At 38.1% G+C, this 15,601-nt stretch overlaps 1 protein-coding gene across 4 annotated transcripts in view; it reads left to right on the forward strand.

The window, feature by feature from the left end:
- The window catches only part of incenp (inner centromere protein), a 31,610-nt gene extending 18,023 nt beyond the window's left edge, over positions 1-13,587 (forward strand). For all 4 annotated transcript variants that reach the window (XM_069901772.1, XM_069901783.1, XM_069901799.1 and 1 more), the window contains exons 11-19: positions 517-651; positions 1,732-1,841; positions 5,353-5,473; positions 5,594-5,716; positions 6,231-6,424; positions 7,828-7,975; positions 10,377-10,565; positions 11,097-11,250; positions 12,350-13,587. In XM_069901772.1, coding sequence (XP_069757873.1) covers positions 517-651; positions 1,732-1,841; positions 5,353-5,473; positions 5,594-5,716; positions 6,231-6,424; positions 7,828-7,975; positions 10,377-10,565; positions 11,097-11,250; positions 12,350-12,552 — 1,377 coding nt within the window. In that variant the 3' untranslated portion in view covers positions 12,553-13,587. The remainder of the gene's footprint in view (positions 1-516; positions 652-1,731; positions 1,842-5,352; positions 5,474-5,593; positions 5,717-6,230; positions 6,425-7,827; positions 7,976-10,376; positions 10,566-11,096; positions 11,251-12,349) is intronic.
- The last annotated feature ends 2,014 nt before the right edge of the window (positions 13,588-15,601 follow it).

A 15,601-nucleotide genomic window follows, 5' to 3' on the forward strand; every position in this document is an offset into this window, starting at 1 on the left:
CAAGACTAGAAAATGGGTGATTCAAGAGGAACTTGCAGATTGATAGAAATGCTTCTGAAGAAAATGTAAATTGTGGATTTTAGTTGTCTGGCTACTTGTTTTAAAATTAATAAAGGAGGCACAAAGGGGTCAATTTAAATCAGTCAATAAATTACATTGGAGAAAGTTAAGTGAAACCCAATGAAGAAAAGGGTGACAAAAAGAGCAGTGTTGACTAAAAGTGTAAAGGATAACCCAGAGTTCTTTGAGGACAGATCATGGAAATGTACAGTAGTTATTTACCATTTGTCATCCTAATGCTTTAAAATTTCCTATTACATTGATCTGTGACTCATTCTTAGTATTTCACTTGTTTCTTTGCAAACTTGTTTATTTCCATTTCTTCAGCCATCTTGGTCTTTATTCCTTAATTTTCATAATCTCATTTGTATTTGTAGTATTTTGAATTCTGGAACAAAGTGTGTGAGAATTGTCTATTTTGTTTGCTAGATTTACATGGACAATTTATTTTTGTAGGTGGTTCGACCAAAACACAAAACTTTCCTCCATACAGTCCAGAAGAATCAATTATTGATGACTCCTGTTTCAGTTAGCCGTTACATGGTGAAGACCTTCATTAAACGTAATACTCCACTGAAAGTAGATCTCAAGGTATTGGTATAAATGAGAATTTAAATATAAACATATTTTCAATATTGCTCATCTATGTACTCCTCTCAATTCTTGTCCCTGTTGTAGGTTTCCTGATTTATCTTGAATTTACTCAACTCAATCTCCATAACTGACTTGCAGCTTCCAAGAGTTTGGGCTCAGTAACTCCATAGGTGTACCCATTCTATTTTTAAGAATCTTCTTTGACAGACTATTTCATTACCTGACATTAACATGTATTTGATGGGGGATTCAGTATCACAATTATTTCAATAATGTTCCCGTGAACCAATTTGTCTTTGGCAAAAGGTCCCAATGAACATACCACATTACAGCGCAGTACAAACCCTTCAGCCCATGATGTTGTACCAAGCTACTCAGTAATTTAACCCTTCCTTTCCCATAATGCTCTGCAGGAGAAATCCAAAAATCCATTCAGCTTGAGGTTTGGGTTGGTCTGGATTCTCAAGCAGTACTTTTAAAATTCAAATTATGGAGGAATAAAGAGATGATTATTCATTAGCAAATACAGTATGCTTCATTTATTAAAATGAGCAGATTTAAAGAAAATTATCGTGTTGTCACAGTTTGATAGCTCATTTCAAAATGGTGCCCGTGACATCACATTCTCAGGTGGTATGGATTTCTGGCCTCTGGGTTTTTGGACTTCTACTCTATTTTTCTTGCATCCATGTGCCTTTCTAACATTCTCTTTAAATCTCCCTATTCAACCAACCTCTCCCACAGCCCTTGGCAATGCATTCCAGGCACCAACTACTCTTGTGCCTGTCTGTCTCAGAACCTGCCCCTGATGTCTCTGCTCAACTTTCCTCCCCTCATGTGATCTCTGCTATTTGCTACTTTTTCTCCATGGAAAAGGTGGTGAGTGTCCACCCTATCTATGCCTCTCATAATCTTGAAGACCTCTAAGTCGCCTCCCATTCTTCAGCTGAGTACCTGTTACAATTCCTGTTGTAGGATCAGCTCATTTGGCAATTTTTTTAATATCACAGGGCTGAAACAATTGGGTTTACTTCAACAACACCCCAAACAAAACATTTTTCTGTCTTGATATTCTAGGAACAGGAAAAAATACGTCTGGAAAATCTTAAGAAGAAAAAGGAACTGGAAGAAGAAAGAATACAGAAAGTGGAGGAACAGAAGAAGCGCAAAGTTGAAGAGTTCAAAAAGTAAGTGCACGTAGTGTGAATCTAATAAGAATATTCCAGGTATTAATGCAGAAGGCTTGTGCAATTAATTTCTGTACCAAAAGTATAATTTAAAGGATGACTTTTGACTCTTCTCTGAAAGATACCTGATCTTAAGGTGGTCATCAGTGAGGCAATTTTCATATTTGTGTCTATGCATTTACAGAATTAATTACTGTATTTGATGCCATTATAGCCCCCCCCCCCCCCCCATTTTAGCGTGAAATTTCAGGAAAAATTTATCTTGCTGTATTTACCTTCACTCACCTCATTTGGAAACCCTCCAGTCTTGCATGACTGAGATGCCGAAGCCTCCTTACACACGAGCAACAGCAGCAACTTGTCCTCCTGCCTTGTGCACGTCAAGATTCAGACTGCTTCTCCCCCACCCCCTCCCCCCCACCATACAAACACCTGTTGATTGACTGGCACATCAGGACCTGCGAATGAGCAAGGGAGGGAGAAAAGCCAAGGCAACAGGCAGGGCCCACGCCCATCATTACAAGGAGCAGACAATAGATCGCTTGCTTTGGGAGACCGCTGGGCCTTGGTGATCAGGCTCAATGACCACTGCTCCCTGAACAGTTTGAATGAGGCACAGGGGTGGGTGGAAGTGAGCGTGTGGCCTGTTAAACTGACCTTTTTCAATTTACTCAGGGGCTGTGCACATTGGGAGGGGGTGGGAAGGAGCAAGTGAGTGGGATCGAGTGAGCAGGCTTTCTCATTGGGGGAGGTGAACAGCGGTGGCAACTCCAGAAAGCACAGCCACCCGAGGGAAGGTGGTCTGTTAAGCTGCCGGCCTGTTTCCTGGACAGCCACAGCACCTTCGTGGGCTTCTTGAAGCTTTCATCCTGTTTCATCCTGTTGACATCTTGCAGAGGAAATCCTCTGCTATGTTTGTATTTCAATGCCCAAAATGGCAGTACTAAAATGTCACCTTCGCATTTGGGACTTTTTTTGAGGCTTTTTTTTGGGGGGGGGAGATGGGTGGAGGGGGTGTCTGATATGCCGTCAAATACTGTACTGAAAAGTGAACAGCAGCTCTGTATTTTCTTTTAGAAGAGGGAGCTTGTTCATGCTGGGCAGATTAGCCAATTGCTTTTTATGATGTACACAATCAGTTTTGTCTTGCTTCTGGTTATATCTGGCGATTAATCATTTGAGGTTCTGTAAGAATGAAGGATTTGTCCCAAAATCGTGGCTTTTTGCTGCTTTTAATGTACATTGAATTCTTTTAGCTGATCTTTTTGGCAAATGAATCCTTTTAAACACCATTAATTATACTTTGAAGCCACTCTATAGAGGTTTGGCATGTGTCATCACAAATGAACACACAGATGCCACCAGATGTTTTGGGGTCAGTTAACAAGTACTGTGCTCTAATAAATTGTTATAATTTCTGAACAAATGATTAGCTACAACTTAATTCTTGTGTTGCTAAAGAAGGAAATATTATACTATAAAGGTGTTTTAAACTGCAGGGATCCCAATATGGTGTTTGTTGAATCTGTTTGAAGCTCCCTATTACCTTATTGCCATGACATGCAGACAATTAATAAATTTAGCATCCTTGATTAGACTACCATTGCTTGTACTATTTTGATTTTTAGCACTTGACATCTGCGGCAGTTCACAAGATTTCTCGCTTATCTATCTAATTGTAACTTTCTGTTCCTTTGTCTCTGGTGCTTTTTTTTTTACAGCTTCTACAATCTATACTGCCTATGCCAACAACTGGTATCTGCAATATGCAGAAAGAAAAAATATGCAAACCTCAACTATCCAATCCATTCTGATATCACATTAGCTCTGAATAAAGATAGCTCTGGACTTTATATTTATTGGTTTTACAGTTTTAATTTCTGTCAGAAATTGAAATATTTTGGAGGACGAGTGCACTGATTCCCTTCCAAAATATCTCTTGTTAAGTTGCTCCTTATTTGTTCAATTTTCCCCATTGTGTATCCTGTTTTGGATATTAACAAAGCAAATCCCCTTTTGTGCTTCAGTGCCTTTTAAAATCATACAATATGGAAACTATACTATGTCAAGTACTACAGACATTAAAAAAAAACAAGTGCTCCAAATAAGTTTGCCTTTCTTCTCTGCTTTTAGATTGTATTCCATTTGAAGTAAACCTGTTAGTGCTTGGATTTCTATTTTAAAGGCTTGTTTATATGTCTGTATTCTTTTGGGTAGTTACCTGTTTCAAATAGTTGGTCACATACTATTGCATCCCCTCTTTCATCCTACTTGGTTTCCCCAATTAATTGTAACTAGTGTGAGTGTATCTTGTTGAAGGGTGCAATCAATTCAGAACCTTAAAATTAAACTATTCTTTAAAGGTCTATATTGATGTAAGCTCAGTTGCAATGTGAATGGATTAATCTGATAATGTAGTGTTTAAATCTCCAGTCCACTAAAGATATTAAGAATGTTAACTACATTAAAACAATAAAATATTTTGAGATATCAAATGGCTGCAAAAAAAATGTCCATACCTCTGATGAATTTGTTTCTTTGACTTGCAATGCCACCAATTTTTGTGATATCTGCAAACATGCTATTGATTTTATATAATAAGCTGAAGAAGTCAATACACTGATCTTTGTACATCAATGGTAATTGACTTCTAATCAGAAAGGAACTTAATCCTGTTTATTACTAAACCAGTTTTTGAATCCTATTTGTCCTGGATCACATGAATGCAGGACCTTGTTACAGGACTTTCTGAAGTACACCTAGACAACATCTACCACACTCCTCATCAACATGCCATTTTTTTTTAAAAAAAAAACCTATTTCAAATGAACAAAGCTATGCTTACTATCCCAGTTCAAACCCTGGTCTTCCAAGTATCCCCTTAGAATTTTTTCCAGCAGCTTCACTATCAATCACTAGCCTAACTTATCCCTGTTGTCTTTTAATAATGGAATAACATTTGCTATCTTCCAGTTATTCAGTACTTCACCTGCAGCTATCAAAGATGCAAAGTTGTTTGTCAGGGCCCCAGTAATCTCGTGCTTTGTCTCCCAAAGCGGTCAGTTGTATCTCATCAAGCCTGGAAAATTATCCATTTTTGTGTCCCAAGACCTGTGATAGCACCTTGTGCTAATGCTATCATGCTCTATAATATCACTGTTCCTCTCCTTGACCCTTCCTTCACCCTAACAAGCACCGATTCTAATTCATTTGGGACAGGAAACTACTGGAGGAACTCTGAAATAGAAGGGGAGAGGAGAAAGTTGAGCAGCATGTGAGGGGGAAGAGAAAAGAACTAATATTTTGGCCGGAGACCCTGCATCATATTGAGGGCAGAGGAGCTGAGATAGGACCAAAAGGTGAGGGGTGAACAATGGTGGGCAGGCAGGTCTTGAAATGATTTTTAAATTTAAAAAAAAAAAAAAAAAAAAAATCCACTGTGCTCATGATTGGATTTGGAGGTACTTACGCAGTAACTATGATTATTTAACCGAATATTTATCTTGTAAAGGAAGCGGGAAATGCAAGTAAAACGTGTTATGGAAACTCGTTCCCGAGTTCAACAGCAAGAGGAGGAGAAGAAAAAAAAAATCGAAGAAAAATTTGCTCAGATTGATGGGAAGAATGCAAAGGTATTTCAATGCTAACTTCAGATAACCTAGATATAAAAAGAGTAGAGACCATCCAATTCCTTTAATATTAAATGTGCACCTGTGCTTGGAGGTAATGCAGCATTTTATTTCTGTTCCCAGGTACGTGAAGAAAGATTTGCTGAAGAGAAAGCAAAAAGAAAAGCAGCTGCCAAGAGGATGGAGGAAGCAGAAGCTCGGAGGCGGCAAGAGGAAGAAGCACGAAAACAGAAATTGCAACAGCTGGTATGGCTGAAGTAGTGAAGAACCATTTTTTCATTGGTTGCTTTTCTTTTGTCTGCCAGTTACATGGCTTTGGATACACCTGGATGTTGTGAAATCCTAAGTGCCAATTTTCTTTTGCCAGGTTCATTTGCAGACTGAAGTCCAATTTAAGACAGATTAAACTTGCTTCAAATTTAATTATTTACTATAGCTTCTAATTATTTTTATTCTATTCATTCTTCACCCTATTACCTTTTGGATTGGATAGTTCAGGTTTGCATATTTTTTCTTTCTGCATATTTGCAGGAGCAGACCATCTTCAAATTTTGTTTGCTGTAGTCTGTTCTAATGGTACAGCAGTTTTGATAAGAGTTTTACAAATTTATTTTTAAAAAAAAAAAAGGGATTGGTTCCAATCCTATTGATTAACACTCAGTCATCTGTTAATCTTGCAGGTGTCCAGCAAGATATTAAATGCTTAATTCTGAAATGGGGCAATTGTCTGAAAATGTTTTTTTCATTGTTTCTTGTATAGGAGGAAGAAAGGCAAGAATTATTGCAACGCAAGAAGGAGGAAGAATTGGAGCGGCAGCGCAAAATTGTGGAAGCCAGAAAGCTTCAAGAACAACGGCAAGCTGAGCTAGAGAGAGAGAAACAGCGTGAATGGCAATTGGCTGCAGATAGAGAGAAGGAAAGGAAGAAAGAACAGGAGAATATTCAAGCAGAGAAGTAAGAATTAGTTGTCTTGGATGATATTGTAATAACTTTTAGGTCTTATTCTTCATGATGCTTTTTACCAAGTCCACATGTTTCCTGCTACTATATTTGAAACTTGGAAGAATCAATACCTTTTTGTACAATTCAAAGTGCTATGTCCATAAACACAAGTTGAGGAGAAAATCTAATTATGTGCTGCCTATGTACACAAATCAAATGGCTATAAAATGGAAAACACCATAAAAATTCTCAAACCAATGGAGTACAATAGTAAATGCTGTTTAATACTTTGCAACTTGAATTGGCAGTGTTGCTGATGTGTTCCAAGACTTTTTTTCCAGATTTCTTTAAGACAAGAAAAAGTTTCACATTTTAAATTTGGAAAAAAGTTATGCTATACAACTGTTCCCTCATATTCAACTTAAATGCAAGAATAGGTAGATTTTTATACCAATTTGATCAGTTATTTTTGGTGCTGTAGTTGGTGCAATTAAAGTTACAAGCCAAAAGCATAAAGTGCAGATGCTTGAATCTTGAATGTGATGAGAACATATTGGGGTCGGGGGGTTGTGGAGGAGGAGAAGAAAAAGTAGCAATAAATGTTTTTCTTTGTTTTGGATTTCCAGCAATGGTGTTGGCACCTCCGTTCCAGGATCTTTTTAAACTTTAGAGAAAGTTTTTTCCTTTCTATTAACACTTTTTCCAGACACCTTGGTTATAATTAACACAATCATCACTCTCTTTTGGTATCAACAGCATTTTTCATTCCGGCAGTTTTGGTCTCCACACTATCTCAGATAATTTTTTGTTCTTTGTCCCCACCTTCCTCCTTTTTGCAACTCAGTTCTGAAGGAAGATCATTGACTTGAAATGTTAATTATTTTTCTCGTCCTTGCTGCCTGGTTTGTTGAATAGCTCCAGCAATTTGTGAAAAACATCATTTATATTATGAATAGTACATAGTGAGGAATGGATGCTGCTTTTCGATCAGGTAAAATAGCTATGAACTATATTACAAAACAGGTAGATATTGCCGAATTTGTTGGCCTCCCCACTTATAGCCCCAGGAACCTCTCTACTTGCAACACAGTGTTGGAGGAACTCTACTTTAGTTTTTCAGCCTCTGCAGACTTGTTTACAATCTTTGTTCTCTAGCAATGAATGTTGTAAGCAACCTAATGTAGTCATTTTTTCTCCAAGTTTGTATTTTGCTGTTTGTCTTTGCGTAAAGTGCTATTTCCATCGTGCAAGTCCAGAGATGAATAATTGTAGGGAAGGAAAGTTCCAAGGATCTCCATTATTGAGTTTTGTTGTTTAATGGGTTTCCAATGTGTCAAATTTCCTTCTATTAATGAAATGTTCTATTGTTCCTCAAATGAACATGCTGCATGAGTAATGCATTTACCTTCTAACAGAGAACGTGCACGCTTGGAGAAAGAGAAAGCCCTCCAGCTGCAACGAGAACTGGAACGAACAGCAAGGGAGGATGCAGCACTCCATGCTGAGCGAGAAAAGGCTGAAAAAGAAAAGCTTTACAAAGAAGCAAGAAAAAAAACAAAGCTGGTGAGCATTTTTATCTAAGGTATTCTGATGCACAAACCACTTCCTTGACTCTTCATGTCACTTTATTCCCATGACTCACCTTGCAAAAAGTGTATGAATTAATTTTTTAAAATAACCAAGTACTTGTGTGCAACATTTGAAGAAGTAGGTGGCATAGAGAGGCAGAGCTTTTATTCAATATTAATTTGCATGATTCTGGTTATTTCTGATGATTCGGAGGCATTGAAAATATATTAAAATCAATTCAAGTTAATACTTCAAGGAAAAGAAAAACTCTTTAATTTAGAATTGCAACAATTCAATTTATTAATTGAGCAGTGCAGATCTAAAAGTTGTTTGGTTGTGGTAAATTACTTGATTACTTCCATTGGGATAAAATACAAGTTCTTTAATTCTCAAAGATTTTCAAATATTTCCTCAAATCAGTACATTTTCTGTAGAAGGGGCAAGTTCAGTTTTGAAAGCATGATTTTTTAAAAACTGGTCCATGTACCACTGACCCTCAACTATATACCTGTGAATGAAGATCATGCTGAACAATAGCAGGGTCATTCTGCCCTAGTAAGTGGCTCAATAGAGATCAGATAGGAGTTTATTCATCAAGGTAAAACACTGTAGTCATTGTGGTTGAGTAAAAACAATGCTAGAGAAGCTCAGCAGGTCAAACAGTGTACTATGCGTAGCAAAGAAAAAGATACGTAATTAGTTTCTGACTTGAGGCATTTGTCCAGGTATGAAAAATTATAGGCAGGTGCCTGAACACAGTAGGGATGGTGGGGTGTGGCAGAGGGGCAGGGGAGGAGTACAATCCCAAAGGCAGGAGGGAGAGCAGAGCACACCAGCAAGCAGAGGGATGAGGGATAGCTCTGAATGGAAAGGGGTGGAGAGCTGCATGAAAGAAGAATAAAAGGGAGGGAGAACAGTCTAGGCTAGCAGAAAACCGAGAAGTTGATGTTAATGCCATCTGGTTGGAGAGTGCCCAGATGGAAAATGTGTTGTTCCTCCAATTTATGGGTGGTCTTGGTGGGACAGTACATAAGGCCTTGGACAGACACCTATTTACTTTGCCAACTTCCATCTTCAGCACCACTCTCCCCTTTTTTTGATCTCTCATCTCCATCTCAGGAGGCAAGTTTTCCACTTGCATTTTACAAATTTATGAACTCCTACAACTACCTCTACTGCACTTCACACCCAGTTCCTTGCAAGGATTCTATTCCTTTCTCCCAATTTCTCTGTCTCAGCCACATCTGTTCCAAAGACTAATTTTTCCAGTCCAGATCATCTGAAATGCCCTCCTTCCAAAAATGTGGCTTCCCTTCCACCATCAACTTGGCCCTCATCCACATCTCCATTTCCTGCTCATCTTCCCTGGCCCCCTCTGCCCCCAGACACAAAAGACAGAGGATTCCCCTTGACCTCACCTACCACCCTACTAGCCTCCACATCCAACACATTGCCCTTTGTAATTTCAGTTACCTTCAACATGATCCCACCACCAGACACCTCTCCCCTTCTCTGCCTTCCATAGGGACCGCTTCCTCTATGGCTCCCTCGTTCACTCATCCCTTCCCACCAATTGCCCCCTTTGTACTTTCCCCATTGACCACAAGATGTGCCACACCTGTGCCCACACCACCATTTGGGGTCCAAATCATCCTTTCAAGTGAAGCAACTTGTGTCTCTATGGAAGTTGTATTTGCTGCTCCCATTGTGGCCTTCTCTACATCAGAGAGAGCAGATGCAGACTGGGAGATAACTTTGCTGAGCACCTTCTCCCTGTCTGCATTAGTGACAGGGATCTCACAGTGGCCAATTCTGCACCCCACTCCCATGCTGATGTGTCTGTCCATGGACTCGTGCACTTTCCCACCAGGGCCACCCATAAATTGGAGGAGCAACACTTAATTTTGTGTCTGGATGGCATGAGCATAGAGTCCTCCGGATCCTGCTAGTTTACACTCTGTACTCCTTTTTTACCCTTTGTCTTCTTTCCCTCTAGCTCTCTGCCTTCTTCATTCATAGAGCCGTCCCTCCTTTATCCACCTATTACTTCCTGCCTTTGGGACTTTGCTCCTCCCCAGCCCCTCCACCCACCAGCACCACCATTGTGTTCAGTTGCCTGTCTGCATTTTTTTTATACCTTGATAAATGCCTCAAGCCTGAAATGTTAGTTATGAATCTTTGTCACATTAAGTACACTGCTTGACCAGCTGAGTTTCTCCAGCATGGTCTTTTTCCACATCATTCTTTATTCTAGTTATGGGCTTGTCTGACTAGTTTAAAGCCAATGAACCCACCTGATGGGCTGTCTGGACTAAGTATTTTGGGAACTGTTTGTATTATACATTTGTAGCTCCACTAATCCAGAAACACTCAAGGTTAATGTCTCTGCTTGCAGGAAGAACAGCAATTAGCAGAGCTGGAAAGGCAGCATTTGGAGAAAGAGATTAGAAAGGAACAAGAAATAAAAGAACAAGAGAAGAGAGATCGTGAAAATGAGGAAAGAAAATGGAAGGAAGGACAAGACAAGGAAGCGGAGGTGGAAATTGCAAGCAAAAATACACTGAATGTGACTGTGGAAGTTCATGTGAGTAGGATGAATCTGAGAGATGGACAGCAAATGTTTGATTAAGCTTTACATTTTGCTCAGTTATTTGGGTTTTTAATCTTTCAAATAAGAATGAATAACTAGTGCATTGTTACTTACTGGCCCTAAACAATGTGTTCATGCCTTGCTTTTGACTGATGGTTGAAGGTGAAACATTTGACAGAACTCTTCTATTTGAATTGTTCTAAGTGTTATTTTCCACCTGAAGGAAATTGGAATTTTCATTTTAATACCTTGGAAACTACATTTAAAATGTTTTAATTCCTCTGATGATTTGCACATTTTTATCATTATCTGCAAGAGGAAACTGAACCTATTTGCCCCCTGTTAATGAAGTACCTGTTGTCGAAAATTAGATTTGTGTGATTAGTGGTGGTGGGGAAAAAAGTCTTGTGTTGGATAAGAACTGGGATAGCAAGGAAACGAGGGAAAGACTGTTTAATTGTGATTTTTTTTTTACTGGGAATTGTGCTACAGTTTGGGCTTTTAACAGTTGAACTTATTCTCCAGCACACACCACCTCCACAGTCTTACTCAATGACTCCCAATGTTAAAGTCAAATTGCCCAAAGTAAATTTGGAGGATTATGGAATGGACTTGAATAGTGATGACTCGACTGATGACGAGGGAGCACCACGTAAGCCAATCCCTGCTTGGGCTTCTGGTAAGTGACATCAAATTAAATTGAAAGCAAATCTGTCCTGAACTTTGAAATAAATTGGTGTTTATTGCAAATGGAAGTCATTAATTGGTTAATATGATCATTGATACCTGTTCAGTCAAAATTTGTGATGAGATTATGAAATCCCCTGAATAGATGAAGTATAATTGTTGCTATGAATATAACAAATTAACATTTTAACCAGGATATTTTAAAAGTCTGAAATTGTTCTCCCCAGACCTGGAGAATAATAGATTGAATCATTTTAAAATATTAATCTTTTTAGTTATTTGATCAATTCTGCATGGTTTCTTGCCAAGAATCTAACTACAGATTGAATGCCTCTTATTTGAAATACTCGGGACAGTGGAACTAAGCACAGTAGCATTAGCAGAATACCTGGATCAACTGTTAAACAGCAATAACAAACAATGGCAGGCTTTTTGAGCACTGACATGATGTCACAAGTGGCAAATTCACATGAAATAATGTTTAGCACTTACAAAAAAAAAAATCTCTGCTTACAAAAGAAGACCATTTCCTTAACTTGCTCCTGCCAGGCTCCTGCCTGGGAGCCAAAGGTCCCCACTCCTGCCCAGCAGCCCGAGGTGTCTTCTTCAATGCTGACAGCCCTGTACCTAATGTTGAGAATGGAATTGCTGTCTGCAGCCAAGGCTGAATACTTGGACCCAGCTCTGTTGGATATCTTCCTGGCCAGAAGCAAAAGATTTTTTGTACCACAGATCACTGTTATCAAACTGGTGTCACAGGCTATCAGATAAGTCGAGAGTTGAATTTTTTTCCACTTGTGATGTCATGTCGGTGCTAAAAACAAAATTGGTTTTTGCATGTTTTCCGATCTTCGGATAAGGGGCATTCAACCTGTATTCAAAGTTGAATACTGGAAAAATCATCCTGCAAATTGGGTTGGATCAGTGCAGGAGATATGGGTATGGGCCATTTTGTTCTAGTCAATTGTATTTAAAGTACCTTTTCCTCTCAAGCATTTCAAAGGAACAACAACATCAACTAAACATGTTTTCATGTTACAAATTTGGTTTGAATATCTTAATTGTAATGGATATTTTTTTTTTGCTAAAAGGTAACGAATTAAAGAAAGCCCTCATGAAGCAATATTATCATCCAATTGACCTGGACAAATTCTTCGGAACCATCCAACCACCCAACCTAGAGACCATATTCAAAAAAAGCAAGCCACGTTATCTGAAACGTACTAGTTCTGCAGTGTGGCATTCACCACCTTTGAACAGATTTAATGCACCCTATGAATTTAAGAAATACTGAATTTTTAAATTTTACAGTAATAATCCAGATGCTGTAAAATGTGAAACCACCTCCTTTCCTTGACTACAGTATCATGATTTTCTATCTTGTCTATTTGCCTTGTGTTTGTACAATAAAGGCTTTAAGCAGAAGACTGGTCATCTGCTTCTCAGGAATCTTTTTGTGGGACTGCCTTGAGGAATTTTACATGCTAGTTTGCAGGGATTTTGTACTTTTTTCAATCCAGTGGGTTGAGTGCCCTTTCATAAATTTTACATTCAATTGAAGCTTAGCCTTTAAGTTTTCTTGACTGCAGTAAGACATTGGTATCAAGTCTCTTTAATTATTGGAATACCATAGTGAAGAATTGATGAAATATTTCAAATAGTTAATTTCTTTATTTGTGTTGGAAGTAGAATTTAAAATCGCTCAAACTGGGAATCTGGCATGATTTTCCAAGTTACTGGGACCACATTGTGCTTCTGAATAAACACCTGACTAAGAGGTTGATATTTGAAATGAGCCAAATTCCTGTCCTGAATCCTGTCTAATTGCAAAACAAGTATCATATGTTGGGATATGCTAATAATGAAGACTACTTCAATTCATTGAGTTATGTTGGAGGCATCTCAATGTCAAAATCTGTTTTGTTCCCTTTCGGCTTAGCAATGGGGAAATGCAAAAACTTCTACAGTAGTTTGTGCAGAAGGATCTGATTTTTTTTTTCATGTTTATACTTTCTTCCAAGCACCCTTTCATCCTGTGTACATAATATTCAGTTCACTCAAATATCTGAAGGTCCCCATGGAATCACGCCCTGACAAGTTTTCTCTTGACAAACGAGAATAATGGGCAACAAAGTCTATTGTGATTTGGGTGCTACACCTGTAACACACAATAACATTCTGTCTATGTCACTGTGATTACTTTGGGATGAAAAGCAGAACTATGTGATGCCTTGTGTAGAATCTTTCTATGGCAAGTGATTTATTAGTTTATTGAAATCTTGTACCCCTGTATATAAGGATGATATTAAAAGAACTTGTTGAATACTAATTTTGGTGTTTTTCTTTTTTTTCATAGCTTTGGTTTTATCAACTTTAATAGCTAATTGCATTAGTTGCAATAATATTAAAAGGGTGCCAGTATGATGAAGAACATCTCCAGATAGTATCTCCAGATGAAATAGTCTGGAGTTGAGGGTTAGGTCATTTAGTCTTTGTAACCTGTTATGACCCTAGGTTTATTGGCAGGAGTTTCCTGCTACTTCCTAACTTGTTAAAAATCTCCATTTGTTATTAAATTTGCTAAAAGTCAGTCATAACATGGTTCTAGTGGAGCCTGTCCCCATAAAATCACGCCCTGACAAGGTTTTTTCTGTGAAAGCCCAGCAAGTCAAAACCCACATCTCTCATACTGATCTTTTGTGTCAGGCACTCACTCCTCTTATTCTAATGTCCTAACCTGTGTAATCAAATGCCTTCACTGATTGAAGTTGATACACAGTTTGATAACTCATTCATTTTTAGCAACTGGATTCAAATTTAATCTGAACTAAAGTGCAGATTCCTTCATCATTGCTGCACCTCACCTTGAATGCATGCCATTTCATAAATGCTAAAATTTTTCTATTGTAGTTTATGCATGAGGATCTGATTTTTTTTTTCCCCCCCTCATGTTTATACTTTCTTCTGAGCATCCTTGTTTCATGTTAATTCTCATTTTAACAAATGCGTTAAGTCACTTGAAGTATTTTTTTAAAAAGTTCTGATTTGGTGCAATTTAAAAAAAAAAAAAAAAAAATTCACCCAGCAACATAACCAATGCCTGTCATTTACATTACTGAGTTCCAGGGTCTATGAATATCCATGTATGAATGGAACAGTGAGTACAGAAGAATGACAAAGTCTTTTAAGCACAGACTATTTGCCTTAATACATGAGCTTTTTGTTTGGGAAGTCCTTATATTTGCCAAGGTTAACATGATGGCAGCCAGTAGCCTGGCCAACTTCAGTCTTTTCAGGAAGTGCAGTCGCTGTTGTGCCTTCCTGACAATTGAGATATTGTGTGTCCACAAGAGGTCAATAGTTAAGTAAACTCCAAGGAACTTAGTGCATCATATTTGCAGGGACCACTGTATACAGTACTTTTAATACAAAATATGTGCTTGTACAGTAGTTTTGTAAAGATTTTGGTATGTACAGGTGGACATAATTCACATAGGTCAGGAGTCGAAGACTACCTGTATACTATTTATTAGATATTGTATCAAAAATATTAAACATTCATCCTATAAACATCTGAAAAATGGACAATTCCTTTCTTATCCAAAAAGAAAAAGCTTCATCCATTACAGACAAAAAATATGCACTTTCAAAATAGAATCAGGATTGTTATGGCACAATTATTTGTACCACTGAGTCTGTACCAGCCCTTTATAGAGCACTCTGGTTTAATATCAATGTTGACTCTTTCCACCAGTCTTTATTATGGTGTGTTTTTAATTTGCATCTTCCATACATCTTTTACCCACCAATTAAATTGCCTCCTGTTCCTTGAACCAAATCTGAAATTAAAAACTATGATGGAAACCAAACCAGGCAATATTTGTAGAGGGGATAAAGTGAGCATTTCAAGTTTTAATATTCTATGAGAAGAAATGAACAGGTAGAATATTTTTGAAATTAGGAGAGACTGAAAGTATCATTGCTTGGTGGGAATTGTGTCCTTGTGCATGTATCAGTGAAAGTCAACCTGCAAGCAATGAGGACTGTAAATGATGCATTGGCCTTTATTCCAAAACAAATTTAAGTAGAATTGAGAGATCTTGTTAGTTATATATCTTCTTGTGGTTTCATCTGCATTGTATGCAGGTATGGTATTTGTATCCAAGGAAGAATATCTTTGAGAAAAAAAGTACAGTAAAGTTGGAGATGGCTGAATTTGTCAAATGAGAGATTAACCAAGTCCAGTCTGCCCAGGTGGGTAGCAGAACATTGAGCAATGTCACACTAAACCCTGGTGCACCTCAGTGCTTTGTGGTCAGCCTGCTCCTGTTCACACTACTGAC

The sequence above is a fragment of the Narcine bancroftii genome, chromosome 1 (assembly GCF_036971445.1).
Source record: "Narcine bancroftii isolate sNarBan1 chromosome 1, sNarBan1.hap1, whole genome shotgun sequence".
NCBI classification, from domain to species: domain Eukaryota; kingdom Metazoa; phylum Chordata; class Chondrichthyes; order Torpediniformes; family Narcinidae; genus Narcine; species Narcine bancroftii.